Source organism: Balaenoptera physalus, assembly GCF_965194825.1.
Source record: "Balaenoptera physalus genome assembly, chromosome: 16".
Lineage (NCBI taxonomy): Eukaryota > Metazoa > Chordata > Mammalia > Artiodactyla > Balaenopteridae > Balaenoptera > Balaenoptera physalus.
The window spans coordinates 76,568,367-76,586,586 of record NC_138898.1 but is presented as its reverse complement, the minus strand read 5'-3'; the positions used below and the strand labels follow the sequence as shown (position 1 = coordinate 76,586,586).

The 18,220-nt window shown below is 49.1% G+C and overlaps 1 protein-coding gene and 1 long non-coding RNA gene across 2 annotated transcripts; one reads left to right on the top strand and one right to left on the bottom strand.

The window, feature by feature from the left end:
- Positions 1-565: 565 nt before the first annotated feature.
- Positions 566-2,844, bottom strand: LOC309644617. The gene is made up of 2 exons (XR_014254521.1): positions 2,511-2,844; positions 566-905 (listed from the first exon to the last, which is right to left on the bottom strand). It is a non-coding gene; the product is annotated as an uncharacterized lncRNA (long non-coding RNA).
- Positions 2,770-17,592, top strand: KIF22 (kinesin family member 22). Its single transcript, XM_082428411.1, has 14 exons — positions 2,770-2,846; positions 9,841-10,036; positions 11,360-11,487; positions 11,578-11,732; positions 11,959-12,168; positions 12,249-12,479; positions 12,616-12,769; positions 12,896-13,031; positions 14,931-15,099; positions 15,616-15,784; positions 16,168-16,235; positions 16,998-17,210; positions 17,304-17,363; positions 17,454-17,592. The coding sequence occupies exons 1-14, from the start codon at positions 2,792-2,794 to the stop codon at positions 17,499-17,501; spliced, it is 1,992 nt and encodes a 663-aa protein (XP_082284537.1). The 5' UTR covers positions 2,770-2,791; the 3' UTR covers positions 17,502-17,592.
- Positions 17,593-18,220: the final 628 nt, after the last annotated feature.

Genomic DNA, 18,220 nt, shown 5'->3' with positions numbered 1-18,220 from the left:
ATCCCTAGGAAGCAGATCCAACCATTATTCCCTTTCAAGAGCTGAAGAAATGGAAGCACAAAGAGGCTAAATATCTCTACCCCAGGCGGCCTGGCAACAAAGCCCCGTACATAAGCTATTTTTTCAACCTCAGAAGCCCTGACTCCCTGACCTATGCTCTTTCCACTATTTCTGGCAGGTATCTTACCAAATATCTGGGAACTGGCAACAAATGTGAAAACATGCAGAGCCCCTGTGTAAAGTGTAGGGAAGACCAAACTGCTAATCATCTAATAGTTCTCGAAGTGTGGTATTGGAAATTCTGGAGATCCCTGAGACACTTTCAGAGGTCTCCAAGGTCAAAATTATTTTCATAATAAAACTGAGATGCCATTTGACTTTTTCCCTTGCATTCTTCCTTGGGTATACTGTCGAGCTTTCAAGAGGTTATATGATGTGTGATATTACAACAGACTGGCTACAGAAGCAGACATGAGAATCCTGCTATTTTGTCTTGAATCAGACATTAGATTTGTAAAAATGTAAAACAATGCCACTCTTACTATTTTTTTGCTTTGGAAAATAGTCATTTTTTTTAAGTCTTTTTTTTTTTTAATTATTAGCACCTTTAATTATTATTTATTTATTTATTTATTTAGGCTGTGTTGGGTCTGCGTTTCTGGGCGAGGGCTTCCTCTAGTTGCGGCAAGCGGGGGCCACTCTTCATCGCGGTGCGCGGGCCTCTCACTATCGCGGCCTCTGTTGGGGGCCACTCTTCATCGCGGTGCGCGGGCCTCTCACTATCGCGGCCTCTCTTGTTGCGGAGCACAGGCTCCAGACGCGCAGGCTCAGTAGTTGTAGCTCACGGGCCCAGTTGCTCCGCGGCATGTGGGATCTTCCCAGACCAGGGCTCGAACCCGTGCCCCCTGCATTGGCAGGCAGACGCTCAACCACTGCGCCACCAGGGAAGCCCCGGAAAATAGTCATTTTTAAAATTAAAATGTTTTCTATGTTCTATGTAATGGGTTTGTTATTGTAATTTTTGGCAATTTTTTTAATGGAGATATAATTCACATAACATAAAACTTACCATTCGTAAGTGTACATTTTAGTGGTTTTTAGTACATTCACTATGTTGTGCAACTATCACCACTGTTTAATTCCAGAACATTTCCATCACCCACAAAAGAAATTCCATACCTATTAGCAACAGTCCCAGTTCATCAACCCCTTACCATCCCTTGGCAACCATTAATCAACTTTCTGTCTCTACATATTTGTTTCTGTAATTTTTAAGTGCATTAATACATGTTTTAAACTTGTATTCATTTCTAACACTGTAAATATGGATAAATAAAGTCCATATAAACAGAAGATCTTTGGGGCCTCAATTTTTAAGAATTCAAAGGGATTCCAAGGCCCTAAAATTTGAGACCCACTGGTCTAATATTTGTTTTTTTTTTTTTTTTTTTTTTTATTCATTTATTTATTTTTGGCTGCATTGGGTCTTCATTGCTGCGCGCAGGCTTTCCTTAGTTGTGGTGAGCGGGGGCTACTCTTCGTTGTGGTGCGCAGGCTTCTCATCACAGTGGCTTCTCTTGTTGCGGAGCACGGGCTCTAGGTGCGTGGGCTTCAGTAGTTGTGGCACACGGGCTTAGTTGCTCCACGGCATGTGGGATCTTCCCGGACCAGGGCTTGAATCTGTGTTCCCTGCGATAGCAGGCAGATTCTTAACCACTGTGCCACCAGGGAAGCCCTAATATTTGTTTTTTGATAGGCTGGACATAGTGTCTAAATCAGGGCCCTACCAGGAGCTCAAAGATGGGATAATCATCCCTGGTTAAGCTTCCAGAAGGGATAGGGAACTACTTAACAGACGACTAAATCCACAGGACATGGGACCAAGGGTGAAGTTGACTAAGAAACAGACCGAGCAATGCTTTAACCCTCACTCCGACGTGTTGAGTGCTGAGTTACAAAGTAAAGGACATCTGAGCTGGTCTCCTTGGCTCAGACATGCGACGTAAGGGGACACAAATGTCACCTGGCCTCTGCACCCCAGAGTGGCTGTGGGCTCAGCAAGAGGTGAGTGCAACGTGATTGTCCACAATCCAGCCAGCGTGGTCCTGACCTAAATTAGTGACCAGACGTTGAAGCACCGTTGACTTGTCCTGAGGGCAAGTCCCCAAACCCACAGAACAATTCCCGCCTCACAAGCGCGAGAAACAACTTCTGAAGCAAAAAACTGTAAAACCGAAGACCACTACTAGTCGTTTAGAATAATCCCGTTTCCGCGAACATCTTCCTTATTCCTATAATGTGTCTTATTATGCCACTAGAATAGCAAAAATTGTATTCAGAGAAATTTTTGGATAAATCGATGAAGTGCCTTCGATCACCCTCTGCTTGATTCGTACCAAAATTCGTAGTTATTTGAAGGGGTAAAAAAATGAGGCGAAAACTACACTTAACGCAAATCTATGCCTCGAAACCCAGACGGTAAAAGGAACCCAGTGCCGGGCGGCGCTCACCAGCTCCCCCGACGGCCACTGTCGCCAACGCGTCGGGCTCCGGAGTTTGCGCGGGAGCGCCAGCCGGACGTCAACGGCCGCGTAGCCGACGTGCGCGAATGCATTCTACTCCGGGGGAAACTTTTTCTTGCAGGACCCGGAGGCGAGCCCTAGAGGGCGGAATAGGGGCGAGGCACAAGCTGGGGCTTCCGGCGGCAGGTAGCCGTGATTGGTGGAGCCCGGGAAAGAGGGCGGGGCAGCGGGAAATTCGAATGGAGAGGCGGGCCCAAGGAAGGAGTAGGATGGACGCGGGGGTCCCGGTGCGGAGGCGACGCGAGATGGCGGCGGCGACCTCGGGTACGCGAGCCCAGGCAGGGTGGGTGCCGTGGTCTGGAGACTTGTGGGGCGATAGGTCGGAGTCCGGTCCCGGCTCCGCGAGTTGTCCGGGAGACCCAGGAATAGCGCGGGGGCGGGGGCGGGGGGAGCTGGGAGTGTGGGAGTCGTAGGCTGCTTCCTCCTCACTGTTTCTTGCTCTCGACGCAGATCAGTAGACCCGGGTTGAGACCTGGTTCCGGCGCACTTTTGAGCCCAGCGCACTTTTCCCTTGTGAGCTTCAGTTTTCTTCGTAAAATGGGGACAATGACCCATCTCAGACTACAAGAGTAAGCGACCGAAAAGTAGCTAATACTCTAACCATAGGGACAAAAGGGAGCTGGATGCGCGTATGGTGGAAGGGTTCATGTATGACGTGTTGTTTGGGTGCAGGGAGATCCCTGAGAGAGGTAAGAGTTTCAGACGGGCTGCAGCTGGGTGTGAGTTGACAGCATAGGATGTGCTGAGATCACAGAAAAGGGAAATAAGGGACTGTTTGTTTCCTTACACTCTAGCCTTGGCAGTCAGCGCTATTTTAAGGTTGGAAAGGCTGTTAGGACATTCAGAATCTTGCTCTGCTCTCTTCCTGTAGACTGAATTCTGATAAGTGATTATAATGGGCACCACAGTAATTTATTTGAGACCTTAGTGTTTGTCAGCCCCTGTGAAGAAACAGCTATCTAGTAAGATGTCAAACACATGTTGAGCCCTTGCTAGGTGCCAGGCACAGTTGTAAGTACTTTATGGTGATGAATCATTTACTCTCCACACAACGCTATGAGGTGGTTTACTATTATTGTTCCTGTTTTACAGATGAAGAAACTGAGGCATAGATGGGTTAAAAAGCTTGCCCAAAGTTAACACAACTAGTAAATATTGGGGTCTGAATTCACACCCAAGCAGTCTGATTCCAGAGCCTCTGCCCTTAACCATTATGCCCAAGCACATGATATTCCTGCTGTCTGAGCACAACACCCCCTCACCCTTCTAAGACCCACTGTGTCTGGTACATAGTAGATATCATAAAAATGCTTGAATGAACATTGTCCCTTCCCTAGAGGAGCTTATAGTCTGTTTCAGTAGATAGCCATATAAATCTATAACATGAAAAGCAACGAGAGATATGTATAAACTGCTATAGGGAGCACAGAAGCTGAAGTAAACCCTTGGGTATTCTGGGAAGACTTCATTAAGGAAGTGATATTTGAAGTGGGTTTCAAAGGTTGGATAGGAGTTCGCCAGGCTTTGGTGGGACGAAAAGACCACCAAATGATCAATTTCTTATTTATGATGTAAAGAGAGGCCAAAGATGCTCTCTTTGGCTCAATTTCCTCATCAGTAAAAGAAGAGTTAAGTTGAATGAAGCTTGGGAATTGTGGGAGAGGGGAAAATTAGGAGAAATAATTAGAAGTACTAGCTTTGCCCAACCTCAAAGTTGCTTTTATGATGAAAGGGATAGACTCTTCTACCATTGGCAGATGTGTGCATGTGCCTCTCCATCTGTCCTCCCCTGGACTGTGAGCTTTGAGGCAAGAATGGCAGTGGCCACTTTTATGAAGAAAACAGGAAATGAACAAGCCAATGTTTTATGTTAGTCAGTCAGTCAGATCTTAATTTGTTCAGCAAATATTCCCTGAGAGCCTAGTCTGTGCCTGGCATTGGGAATATAAAAGTGAGCAGAGTTCACAGTTACTTGGAGAAGACAGACAAATATGCAGTTACAGTGGAGTGTGATGAGTGCTTGGATGGAGAAGCTAAAGAGAGCCATGGGCTCACCTAACAGAGCCTTAATGGGGCAGTAATTTTACAAGGGAAGGTTTTTTTTAGAGGAAGTAAGGTGTAAGGATTTACCCCAATTGCTTGGGAGGCGGCAGGAGGTGGTAAGGAAGATATTCCAGGGAGAGAGAATAGCATATGCAAAGGCCCAAAGGTGTGAGAGAACTTGGTGTGTTGTAGGAATTGAAGGAAATTCATTATGACTGAGAGCTTACGATACAAGGAAGGAAGTGGAGGGAGAATGATTGGAAGGGAATGAGACTGGAGGCAAGGAGACCAGTTGGGAGGCTGTTGAGATGAAGACAACCTTGGCAAAGATTGTGCAGTGGGAATGGAGAGAAGTAGACTCATTAAAAAAGGTAGAATTGACAGATGTTAATGAAGAACTGGTGTGGGAGATGAGAGAGGAGGTGGAATTAAGAACTCTCCCATCTTTGGGGTTGGTTCCATTTATTTACGTTAGAGAGCATAGAAGGAAGATGGGGTTGCAGAGAGACGGGGAAGGATTCAGTTTAAGATGGGTGGAGTTTGAAATACCTGAGAACCATGTAAGAAGAGGTGTCAGGGCAGCAGCTGGGAATGCAGATCCAAAGTTCAGGAGAGCCTGTGGTGTGGAGGTGTCAATTAGGAGTCATCAGCTTTGAGGTGGTAACCGAAGCCAAGAGAGCAGGTGACCTTGCCCATGATTAGTCAGTTAGTAGTGGTTCTCAACTAGGGGCAGTTTTGTTCCCCGTGGGGACATTTGCGATGTCTGGAGACATTTTTGGTTGTTACACTGGTGGGGCAGGGGGTGTGTGTGCTACACTTCCTACAGTGCACAGTGGGCCCCACCCCCAAAGAATTGTCCAGCCCCCAATACCAATAGTGCAGAAATTGAGCAACCCTGATCTAGAGAGAGGATAGAAGGAGTTTAGGAAAAACATTTAAGACTGGCAGAAACTGAGAAGGAGTGAATAGAGAGCTGGTGGGTGGCAGGGAAACTAAGGGAAAAGTACGTTTCCCAAAGGAAAGCAGATCAAGGGTGTTGAATACTGCTGCGAAGTCAAACAGGATGGGGACTGAGCTTGCCTATTGGATTTAGCAGTAAGGAGGTCATTGGTGACCCTGCTGAGGGCAGAAGTGAGTTGCTGCCTTGAGGGGAGTGAGTAGCAAGAGAAAGAGTGTAATAATAACAATAACAATAGCTGACATCGCTGAGTACTTACTGCCAGCACTGTGCTAAACATTGTATGTACATTATTTCTCTGACTCCTCACAGTCTTATGAGGGTAGACACTGTCATTTTTATAACAAGAAACTAAGGCTTCAGCTTCCCTGGTGGCTCAGCAGTTAAGAATCCGCCTGCCAATGCAGGGGTCACAGGTTCGAGCCCTGGTCCCAGAAGATCCCACATGCCGCAGAGCAACTAAGCCCCCTGAGCCACAACTACTGAGCCCACGTGCCACAACTACTGAAGCCCATGCGCCTAGAGCCCGTGCTCCGCAACAAGAGAAGCCACGGCAATGAGAAGCCCGCGCACCGCAATGAAGAGTAGCCCCGGGCTTCCCTGGTGGCGCAGTGGTTGAGAATCTGCCTGCCAATGCTAGGGGACACGGGTTCGAGCCCTGGTCTGGGAAGATCCCACATGCCGCGGAGCGACTAGGCCCGTGAGCCACAATTACTGAGCCTGCGCATCTGGAGCCTGTGCTCTGTAACAAGAGAGGCCGCGATAGTGAGAGGCCCGCGCACCGCGATGAGGAGTGGCCCCCACTTGCCGCAACTAGAGAAAGCCCTCGCACAGAAACGAAGACCCAACACAGCCATAAATAAATAAATAAATAAATTAATTAATTAAAAAAAAAAAAAAAGAGTAGCCCCGCTCGCAGCAACTAGAAGAAGCCCGCGTGCAGCAACGAAGACCCAACACAGCCAAAAATAAATAATTAATTTTTAAAAAAATGTAACTATCCAAAAACAAAAACAAAAAGAGAAACTAACGCTTGAAGAGGTTAAGAAGCCTTCCCAAGGTCACACAGCTAGTAGATGGAACTTGTCTCCTACTCTAAGGCCCATGGGGATACAAAGATGAAGGGGCTGAGAATTCCCGAGGAATCACATAATGAACTTTGGAGTTAGACCGTCATCTGAAACTGTCACTAGCTAGCTGTTGACTATGGGCAACCTAGCTAACCTCTCTATACTGACGTTTCCTCATTTGGAAGATGGATGAATATATAATAAAACACTTACTGAGCTTTTATCAAGTACCAGTGCTGTGCTAAGCACTTTTACATGAGTTACCTTATTATTGCCTTAACAGCCCAACGAGTAGTTATTTTTATTTATTCCCACTTTACAGGTGTGGAAACTGCACAGGAATGGAAAATCATTTCCCCAGGTTATTTAGTTAGTTGTAAGTGGCAGAGCTGGGATTTGAACCCAGGCCATCTTACTTTGAATTTTTTCCAACCTTGAATTATTACCAACCTACTTACTATGTACTAGTTACTCTGTTGACATTTTACTTCTTTCAATCCTTGTTAAGATCTTCCAAGGCCCTCCCCACCCCATTTTATAGACAAGGAAACTGGGGCATATGGATGTTAAATCACTTGCCCAGGGTCACAAGTTAATAAGTGTTAGAGCTGGAATTTAAATTCAGCTCTGTCTAGCCAGAGTCTATACTCTTTCTTCATCACCACAGACTTCCCCTTCCCTTTGTATTGATCACTGAACTTCCTTAAGTGCTTCTGTATCTGCCATCTTTCTCTGTTCTCACCAAAAAAACCCTGGGAAAGATAGGCAAGGAGAGGCTCCTGCACACATTTTTTTGACAAGTCAGTGAACCTCTTTGCATCTTAGCTTTCTTATCTGCACAGGTGCATCTGCAGGTTTCTACTTCTGACTTTTAGGATTGCCATGAGGGTCAAATGAAAACTAGATTCCCAAGTGCTTTGTAAACCTTAAAGTGAGAAATGGTGTTACTAGCTTCATTTGTCAGATGAAGGAGCAGAGGCCCAGTTTTTGGTTTTTTTAATATTTATTTATTTGGCTGCGTTGGGTCTTAATTGCGGCATGTGGGATCTTCCTTGTGGCATGTGGGATCTTCCTTGTGGCATGCAGAATCTTCTGTTGTGGCATGCAGGCTCTAGAGTGCACGGGCTCAGTAGTTGCAGCACACGGGCTCAGTAGTCGCGGCATGTGGGCTCAGTAGTTGCGACGTGAGGGCTTAGTTGCCCTGCAGCATGTGGGATCTTAGTTCTCCAACCAGGGATTGAACCTGCGTCCGCTGCATTGGAAGGTGGATTCTTAACCACTGGATCACCAGGGAAGTCCGAGGCCCAGTTTTTGGAATGGACTGTCTGCTATGTGTATACCTTACTTATGCATAAGGTTCTTCCCAGGGTTAGTCTGTCCACCTTTTTGTCCTGCTGTTTCTGTGTTGGCCAGCCTCTTGCCAAGAAAGGCCTGTGGTTCCCAACAACCAGCTGCTACCACCAGCAAAAAAGGAGAGAGTCAGAGCTACCAAGAACTTTCCCATGTACCCAGTTGGTACATGACAGGGAGGCAATATGACATCCTCATTAAAAGCAAATTTTTAGAGATGAGATCTAGGTTTGAATTCTGCTGTTAGCTGTGAGTTATAGTATGGTATCCTCCAATATAAAATAGAGAAATACCCTCCTCGTAAGATTTTTTTCAGCCCATTCAATCCTCACAGAAATCCTCACAGCTTTTTTTTTTTTTTTTAGTTTTATCTTAATTGTGTTTTCTGATGATAAAAATAATTCATAATCCCCCACCCCAGCCCCCCGCTAAATGACTTAGATTTAATTATGGGAAGCAAACTAAACAGAAAGCTTACCATAGATGATTGCATGTTAGTGCCTTTGCAAACTGAGCTGGGACAGAAAGGGACTGGGGGCTGCCTCTTAACCTTATCCCTTCCAAAGATGTCCACAGTGTCATTATTATTATTATTTTTTAATGCAAACATTACAGCATTACAGAACTGGGTAACATAGAAAATAAACCCACATAATCCCCCATTGAGAGAAAACCATCATTAACAGTTTGGCGAGGAGCATATGTGTGTATGTATGTATTTATATGTATAATAAACTCCAGGTAAGAAACAAAGGCACAGAAAGGTCAGGCAGTTCATTGACTGATTTTAGATAGGGGCATATGTCAACTCTTTTAACCCTAGAACAACCCCATGAGGTCCTGGTCTGCTACACCTTGACTGACCAAAGTGTGTCCCACCAGCAGTAGCAGCATCACCTGGGAGTTGCTAGAAGTGCAGAACCTTAGGCATCTCCCCAGGGACTGAAGCCAAATCCATATTTTAACTAGATCTTCCAGGTTATTTGTGTATACATTACAGTCTACACCCCACTGGACCTACTTACTGAGTGGGATAGGAACTGAGGCCAAGCTTGGGGACACCCACAGCATGGCCAGGGTGGAAAGAGCTTCCCCCGAAATGAGCTGTGGCCCCCAGCCCTCCCAGTGGTATCCGCAGGACCCCAGCCTCCAGGCCTCCTTCCCTGCCTCTGTTGTCAAGGTTACGGGGGTCTCTAGTCTAAGATGCTGGGGTTTTGTTCTGCTTATTCCTCTGAAGAGCAAAAAGACACAATGTAGGTTATGATACAAGATAAGGTAATATCTTATTACAATATCTGGTAATATGCTCCAGGCATAAAACACTGAGGTGCTTGGAAGAGCTGCTGTGCCTCTACGAGCGTCTTCACTGGTAAAATGGGACTAACAGAAGCTACCTCTCAGTGACACCATGGAGATTAAAGTGTGCCTAGCATGTAGTCAGTGCTTCATAAATGTTAACGTTTGCTAAGTACGCGATCTGGTTTACAGTACCAGCCTATAGATAATCTCTCTCCTTCAAACCACCCCCACCCCGCCCCACTGCACTCTGCCTGAGACCATGTATTTGATTCATCTTTTTCTTCCATCCTGCCCTTCTGTGCTCGCCCTCACCAACAGAACACACAGTTCTCCTGCCTCACCAGTTCTCCAAGGGGGCCGTGCTTTCACACCTCCAGGCTTTTGCACGTGCCTTTCTTTCTGCCTGGAATGCTTGGCAGTGACCCTACTCATCCTTCAGGGGTCAGCTAAGTTAACTACCTCCTCCTCCAAGACCCTTACCCTTACTTCTCAGCAAAGCTACCACCATACTTCACACCTAAAAATTATCTTCTTCCAGGAGCCAGTCGCTGTCGGCTAAGCAAGGTGGGAGCTGGCCGGCGCCCACCTCCAGCTCGAGTAAGGGTAGCTGTGCGACTGCGGCCATTTGTGGATGGAACAGCTGGAGAAAATGATACCCCCTGTGTACGGGGCCTGGACAGCTGTTCTCTAGAGATTGCCAACTGGAGGAACCACCAGGAGACTCTCAAATACCAGTAAGGTTCAGGCCACTCTCCCTCCTATCCTCTCTCTTCTAGGCCTGCTCACACTATCACTTGCCCAGACAGTTTCTCAGACCTTCCTCCTCAGGATCCTTGCTCCTTCCTTAGCACAGCTTTGTTCGCCACACCTTCGTTTGTTCATTCAGGAAATGTTCATAGGTGCCCACTGTGATGGGTTCTCTGTAGGATACTGTGCGGAAGACTGGGGGCTGAATCAGACACAAGTTACTGTTCACAGTCTTACAGGGGAAATAGGCACAAAGTGGGGAAGGAGCAGCGAAGGTAAGCAGGGGAGCCCCAACTCGGGTCTTGGGGAGGTGTGGGAAGGGTTGGGGGAGCACAGACCAGCTAGCCAACCCAGGCTACAGCTGGGTGGTGTTGGAGACAACCACCCACGTTTGGGGACAGAACTCACAAGGGCAGCTACTTTAAAATTCCTTTGGAGATTTAAAGTTCAGCCTCCTTGGCCTGTTATTCTAGGCCAGAGGGTGGCAAACTACAGTCTACAGGTCAAATCTGCCGAGAATCTTTTTGTAAATAAAGCTTTATTGGAACACAACCACGCGCGTTTATTTACATATTACCTGTGGCTGCTTTCTGCCCGACTGCAGCGGCAGAGTTGAGTAGTTGTGAAAGGAACCGTGTGGTCCACAGAGCCCCAAATATTTACTATCTGGCTTTTTATGGAAGAAGTTTGCCAACCCTGTTCTAGGCCCTTGACAATTTGGCTTCAGTTTCTTTCCAACCTCATTCCCCCTAACACATGCTACACTCCACTTATACTAATCCCTGCTGTGGCCTTAGCCACAGCTTCTCCACTGGAGTGCACTGCATGGACTACAGGTGTGTTGAGTCTCACCTAGTCATAAGCAGCATCCTCTCTTTACTCCATTACGGTGTACAAATACTACTTTCTATATATCCTGTGATATACCCTGCCCTTTCATACCATGTCTTGTTTGTGTGCTATTTTTGATACTTAGAGTATCTTTCTCTTCTCTGGCAAAATCCTCCTTCCCCAGGCAGAATGCTACTGCTCCTAGTGCGTTCTCATCTTCGTTTCCTGAATTGCAGCAAAGTATGGGTATCTATCTATGCCACCAGGCTGCAGAACTCCCAAGAGCAGGGACATCAAATTCATCTCTGTGTTTCAACACCAATACACAGACTGGGATGGAACGGTGTTCAGTGGGTGCTTTCTTAGGTCTTTGTGCAAGAAAAAGGATAGAGACTCTTAAATCTGAGGCCAGTTTTATCCTCTAGGTCTGGGCGAGAATGGAACCCTCCACTAATCCCCTCCTTTCTTCCTGCCTGCAGGTTTGATGCTTTCTATGGGGAGAGGAGCTCTCAGCAGGACATCTATGCAGGATCAGTGCAGCCCATCCTAAGGCACCTGTTGGAAGGGCAGAATGCCAGTGTGCTTGCCTATGGGCCCACAGGAGCAGGTGAGGAAGCCAGATACAGAACAGCTACAGGTCAGAAAGGACTCGGGAGTGGGGAAGAAATTCTCACAGCTCTTTCCACTCCTTTTCCAGGGAAGACGCACACAATGCTGGGCAGCCCAGAGCAACCTGGGGTGATTCCCCGGGCTCTCATGGACCTCCTACAGCTCACAAGGGAGGAGAGCGCTGAGGGCCGACCATGGGCCCTCTCTGTCACTATGTCCTATTTAGAGATCTACCAGGAAAAGGTGAGGCCCCTTTCTGATCAGGGAGGGAAGAGACAAAGGGTCAAAATCAGACCCAGTTCTGGAACATGAAGCTTTGCTCTAGCAAGAAGGCGTAAGACCTGGAAAGACAGAGGTTGGGGTAGTGGATGGCACAACTCTGAGAATCAGCAGAGAAAAGGAGCCCAATAGCCAGGAAGTAAGCAGCCTGTAACTGGAGGATTGGCCCTGCCTCCCACTGCTCAAACAGGTATTAGACCTCTTGGAACCTTCATCAGGAGACCTGGTGATCCGAGAAGACTGCCGAGGAAACATCCTGATTCCGGGCCTCACGCAGAAGCCCATCACTAGCTTTGCTGATTTTGAGCGGCATTTCCTGCCAGCCAGTCGAAATCGGACAGTAGGAGCCACCCGGCTCAACCAGCGCTCCTCCCGCAGTCACGCTGTGCTCCTGGTTAAGGTGAGACCCACTGACAGGGGTGAGGACCTGGGAAGCCCCTGAAGCCTGAGCTAAACTGGAGCCCTTGCTCTTACCCCCAGGTGGATCAGCGGGAACGTTTGGCCCCATTTCGCCAGCGGGAGGGAAAACTCTACCTGATTGACTTGGCTGGCTCAGAGGACAACCGGCGCACAGGCAACAAGGGCCTGCGGCTGAAGGAGAGTGGAGCCATCAACACCTCCCTCTTTGTACTGGGCAAGGTGGTCGATGCGCTGAACCAGGGCCTCCCTCGGGTGCCCTACCGGGACAGCAAGCTTACTCGCCTGTTGCAGGTCAGGCCTCCCATCTCGGGTAAAAGGAGCTAGAGAAGGGGGTTCTCAGGCCTGCTGGGGTGTTGGGGGACAGCAGTCAGGGAAGGGGAAGGTGGGGCTTCTGACCCACCCACCCTGCCCCATCCCCGTCCCTCAGGACTCTCTGGGTGGCTCGGCCCACAGCATCCTGATCGCCAACATTGCCCCTGAGAGACGCTTCTACCTAGACACAGTCTCTGCACTCAACTTTGCAGCCAGGTCCAAGGAGGTGATCAATCGGCCTTTTACCAATGAGAGCTTACAGCTTCATGGTGAGGACTGGGGTTGGTAGGAGTGGAAAGGCCCAGTCTGGACAACTGGGGAGTTTGCTGAATCCACCAAGCATCAGCAAAGAAGTTGACACCCCCTTTTTCCCCTACCCTGCCATCTTCCCCTAGTCTTGGCACCTATTAAACTGTCTAAGAAAGAACTGCTAGGCCCATCAGAAGCAAAGAGAGCCCGAGGCCCTGAGGAAGAGGAGACTGGGAGCCCTGAACCCCCAGCAGCAGCATCTTCTGCCTCCCAGAAACTCAGGTGAGCAGAGAGGGAGGGGTCTTGGGCATATTCCCTTTCCTGTTGTGTCTGGGTTGGGTGCAGAGTAGCATTGGGTTTAGCCTGTCGGATCCTTGAGCTGTAAACTTGTTCTTCCACTGGATTCACCCAAAATCCTACTCTACTGAATTCACTGAAGTGCTAAGATCAACCTCCAGCCTTGACGCTGCAGCTGGGGGCCATAAGGAGGCTCCTCCTTGAGCTCCTAGCCCCGCCTTTCTGTTTTCCAACCCCTTTAGGCAGTCAGCAAAATCTCACATTTTGGCACCGATGTTTCAAGGATGAGTACTTTTGCTTCTGGTTCAAGGAGTAATGAGGACCCGGTCTTTCAGGTCCCAAGGGTAAGAGCAAAGCAAAGGAGATAAGAGATGAAGAGAGATGTCTCATGGAGACTCAGTCTGTATGTTAGAGTCCAACCTTTCTGTGACTTTCCATGGAGTCAGCTGCTGTCCTAACTTTGCCCTGCTTCTACCCTCAATCCGAACAAAGCCTCTCTAAACCAGGGAGGTGTGTGGCCTCCTTCCCTGGTTCTGATAGCCCCACCTCATGGCCCAGTATGCACTAATATTCAGGTCACCCCTGTTTAGTGGTCTTGCTTTCTGTGTCTGGCCACCTAGCCCTTCAAGGATCCAGCTGCAGTTTGAACTTTGTCCTTTTTCTACCCCTAGCCCAAATAAAGCTTCTCTAAACTCTATAAGTCCTAAGACTAGAGGTGACCTGAGGTGGCCAAGGATTAGTGCACAGTCTGCCCCAGGGGACTATTGTAGTTAAGGAAGGATGGCATACATAAAAAGGTGGTTGGTGCTTGTGTTCACTTGGAACCCCATCTCTCTATCTTGTCCTTCTTAAGCCATTTGTCAGCAGTCCCCTCTCCTATGTGTACAGACTCAGAGAAACATACACACCCGTACATCTGTATTATGTGTGAAACAGGCAAGGTTTCTGTCAGATAGGCACCTTGGGTAATCTCAGAGAATGGGGCACATCAGACCTAGACGGACCCTGACCTCAGGGAGCTCAAGTTTCAGTAGAGGAAGCAAGATGGGAACATCAGTATATGATGCAAGGTCGATAGTACAGAGCACAATAAGGAAGGAGGATCCTCTTGTTCTGTGAGAGCCGGGAAGGAAGAAATGACTTCTGTGTTCACCTGTATTTTCTGATCCTGCTCTTCTAGGCACTTATACACAAAGAACAGGAGAGTCTCTGTCCTCGAGGAGCTAGTTCACAGTGTAGGAAAGAAGATATACAATCAAGCTGGCATCATGGGAAAGGGGGCATCAAACTGACTTTGAATGATAATTGAGATCAGGTGTGAGGGGAAAAATTCCAGACAGAAGGAACAAATGTTAGGCATTATCATGTTCAGATTAAGTCAGGACTCTATTTGAATGGGCCTTTCCTACTGCTCACAGGAGAAAGGCTTGGCATTTGAGGTGAAGGTTTTCAGAGCCCTGCTGAAGATGACCTCCTCTGTGAATCTTTCACCGACTGCCCCTCCAAATGGACAGGCTCCTGGCCCTTGCTGTCACCTTATCACGGTCTCTTACTTTGTTAGACAGTGAGTGCCTTCAGGGCAGGGCACTGATGTCTTAGACCCCATGAACACCTGCCACTCAGGTGTTCATTAAATGCTTCTTCTCATCTGATCTCCTGGCATCCCTGAGAAGTTACTTGGGTAGGTAGTGATCAACCCCCCTTCGCCTGAAGAAGGCACAGCACCCAGAGAGTCTCGATGACTTGTTCAGGGTTGCCTAGCAGGTTAACACCAGGGTTCTGGAACCACAGAAACACCAAGTTAAGGCAGGATGAGAGGAATCTGCGGCTGGAGAGGGTGATGAGAGAAGAGGTAAGTGGGGAGTAACCTCTTTGTCTGCTCAGCCCCCTACAGAAGCTAAGTAGCATGGACCCAGCTATGGTGGAGCGCCTTCTAAGCTTGGACCGTCTGCTGGGCTCCCAGGGGAGCCAGGGGACCCCTCTGCTGAGCACCCCGAGGCGAGAGCGGATGGTGCTTATGAAGACAGTGGAGGCGAAGGATCTGGAAATTGAGGTAAGTGTTGGGGGTTGGGGCTGGGATTCCTACTGGCCTTGAGAAGCAGCCCGAGGATCTTCAGATAGGGAAGGACACTGAAAGGCTGGACCAGCATCCAATTTTCACCCAACACTGGAATCCCTCAGTTCTCCAGCTTCTGCTTGAATGTCCTTAACATGGCTGAACTTTGAAAAATAATTGAGGTCAGATGTGAGGAGGTGAGAGAAAAACAAAATTCCAGGTAAAAGTACAAATGCAAGACATTGCTATTTCCTAAATCTCAGTTCATATTAAGTGAGGACTCTCTGCTTGAACTTCCCTTCAGTATTTCACAAGGAAGCTTGTTCCACCTCTGGACAGCCCTGATCACTAGAAAGCCCTTAATTACATTGGGCTCCAGCTGTCTCCTGGTAATTTCTCCGGTTGGTCCTCGCCCTGCCCTTTTAAGGCCTCAGAGCCCTGAACACTCACTGTCCTAATCTACTGCCCTAAAGTTGGTGCTGGGTCATATCTCTCCCTGATCCTTTCTAACAGAGGCTTAAGATGAAGCAAAAAGAACTGGAAGCCAAGGTGCTGGCCCAGGAGGCTGCAGACCCGAAGGAGAAAGAGAACTACTCTCCCACAATGCTCCGACCCCTTGCCCGCCGCACAGTCACAGTGGCTAAGCCCCTCAAAAAGGCTGTGGTGATGCCCCTACAACTGAGTAAGTTTGGCTCTGGCGGCCAGGAGGGCCCAGATAACAGAGATCTTAGAAGGAAGGAGGTGTTTGGAGCAGCTGTCCTCATGTCACTCATGTCCTCCCACCATGGGAAGGGGGAGGAGGATGTGAAATAAGAGCTGGGTGCACTGCTCTCGGGCATTTAGTACCATGGGGTAGACTGACCAGTGCATGACTGATTATCATGAAAGACCAACTGAGATTAGTTTCAAATAAGGTATAAGAAAGGTCGTGTGGAAATAGAACAAAAGAAGATTAACTCAGGCTGGAGGGGAACTGGGGAATCAGTAATGGAAGAACCAAGTGGCTACCAGGGGGGCTGAAGAGTGGCCTCTGCTGTGATTCCAGCTCACAATTCTTGCTTTCAGTTCAGGAGCAGGCAGCATACCCAAGTGCCGAGATCCATATCTTGAAGAAGAAAGGCCGGAAGAGAAAGGTGAGAGTAGCCGAAGGCTTAGTCTTTACCTAGAACCCAGGAGAAGTAAGGGGTAGAGAGCTCTAATGGGAAGAGTACTGGCCAAAGAGTTACATGGCCTGTCAGAACACTTATCAGCTATTTACAGCTCTTCCAAGTTGCTTACCCTCTGAATGCAGTGATGTCTCACAGGGCATTTAGGATGAAATGCAGTAATATGAATGTACTTAGTGGGGTGGGTGTCCATCACCTGTTACTTTCCTTTCTTCGTGCTGGCTCTTACTCTCAGTCAGTAGCTACTTACTAGGTACACTGTGCAGCCTGGGTCCTGCCCTCTACAAACTTCAGAGCCCATTTAGGCAAACAGCCTAAATAGTCAAGAAATGAAACAACACTGAAAGACCTACCTAAAAACTGAGATGACATCGGGAATGTGTCACTTGTTGAGTACCTTCTATGTGCTTTCCTAGGGGTGAAAGAGCTTATTCTTTCCTTTTAGAAATGAGGGACCAGATTTAAGAGCTCACTGTGTGTTTTACATTCATTAACTCATTTGATCTTCACAGCAACACTATTCTACTCTTTCACAAGTCGGATAAAATGAGAATCAACCCAGGGAGTGAGCAGACGGAAGGGTTTTGGGACAGACACTGGACAGGAGGGAAAGAGGCTGGGGAGGGCGGGGAGGTAGGTGCTGTTAGGTTCCTATCCTTGGCAGAGGAGTCCAGAGTGGTTTACTGCTGTTACTGCTGTTTCTGTCACTCACCTCCTCCTGCCTCATAGCTGGAGTCCCTGGATGCCTCAGAGCCGGAGGAGAGGGGTGAGGACTGCTGGGAGCTACAGATCAGCCCGGAGCTACTGGCCCATGGGCGCCAAAAAATATTAGATCTGCTGAATGAAGGGTCAGCCCGGGATCTGCGCAGCCTGCAGCGCATTGGCCAAAAGAAGGCTCAGCTCATCGTGGGCTGGAGAGAGCTCCACGGGCCCTTCAGCCAGGTAATGACCCAGGGAGGACAGCCCCGGAATGGAGTTGGGTGGGGGAAGCCTGGCACTCCCTAGACCCCTTCCCCATCGCTGCTGTCCTGCCAGGTGGAGGACCTGGAACGCGTGGAGGGCATATCCGGGAAACAGATGGAGTCGTTCCTGAAGGTGAGCTCATGAGACTCGGGCCCCCTCCTGCCCCTGGCCTGTGCCCTGCTCGGCCCTAACGCTGCTCTCCCTTTGCCTCCTGTGTTGCAGGCGAACATCCTGGGTCTTGCCGCGGGCCAGCGCTGCGGGCCCTCCTGACTGCCGGCTCCCCTCATCACTCTGCCTTTTTTTTTCTCTTTTTAAATCCTTGTGTAATTGCTTGTCCTGTAAATACAGTTTTCAATCCGTTGCTTCAGCCTGATTCTTGGGACTGCGAGGGCGGGGCCGGGGTATAATTGCTCTTGGGATGGGCCACAAGCTTCGCGGGTTAACTTCTTTGGGCGCCATCTTTGGGAAAACACGAAGCAACGCAGGATTGTAAATAAACCGCTGGAGTGGGAGGGGGCAGGGACGGTGGCCCAGAGGACACAAAAAGCTACCGCGCGAGTCCGAGGACGACAACCGTTAGGCGGGCGCGCGCTTAGAGCTTAGCCCCGCCCCATCCGTACCCCAGGCGCGCGCTCCCCTACTCTCCCGCTCGGCAACGACAGCGAGCTTGTGCGCGTGCGCGCGAAGTAACGGCCGCTGGTGGAGGGAGGCGGGGGGTGGAATCTTTCAGGGGGGAAAGAGAAGCCGCCCCGTCTCCCGCGCGCCCACCACCTGCGCCATCGTCAGCCAATCAGCGGCCGTCTCAGGGGTCTCGCGCTTAGGGCGACTCCAGCTGCTGGGTGGCTCCCCCGTCCCTCCTCCCGCCAGAGTCCCTCTCGTACCTCCCCCCGCCCGCTGGCCTCGCGCGCGCTCGCGCTCGCGCCCGCTCCAGCCTCTTGTGTGTCCTCGCGCCCCCCGCCCGCCCTCCCTCCCTCCCCGCGCGCAGTGTG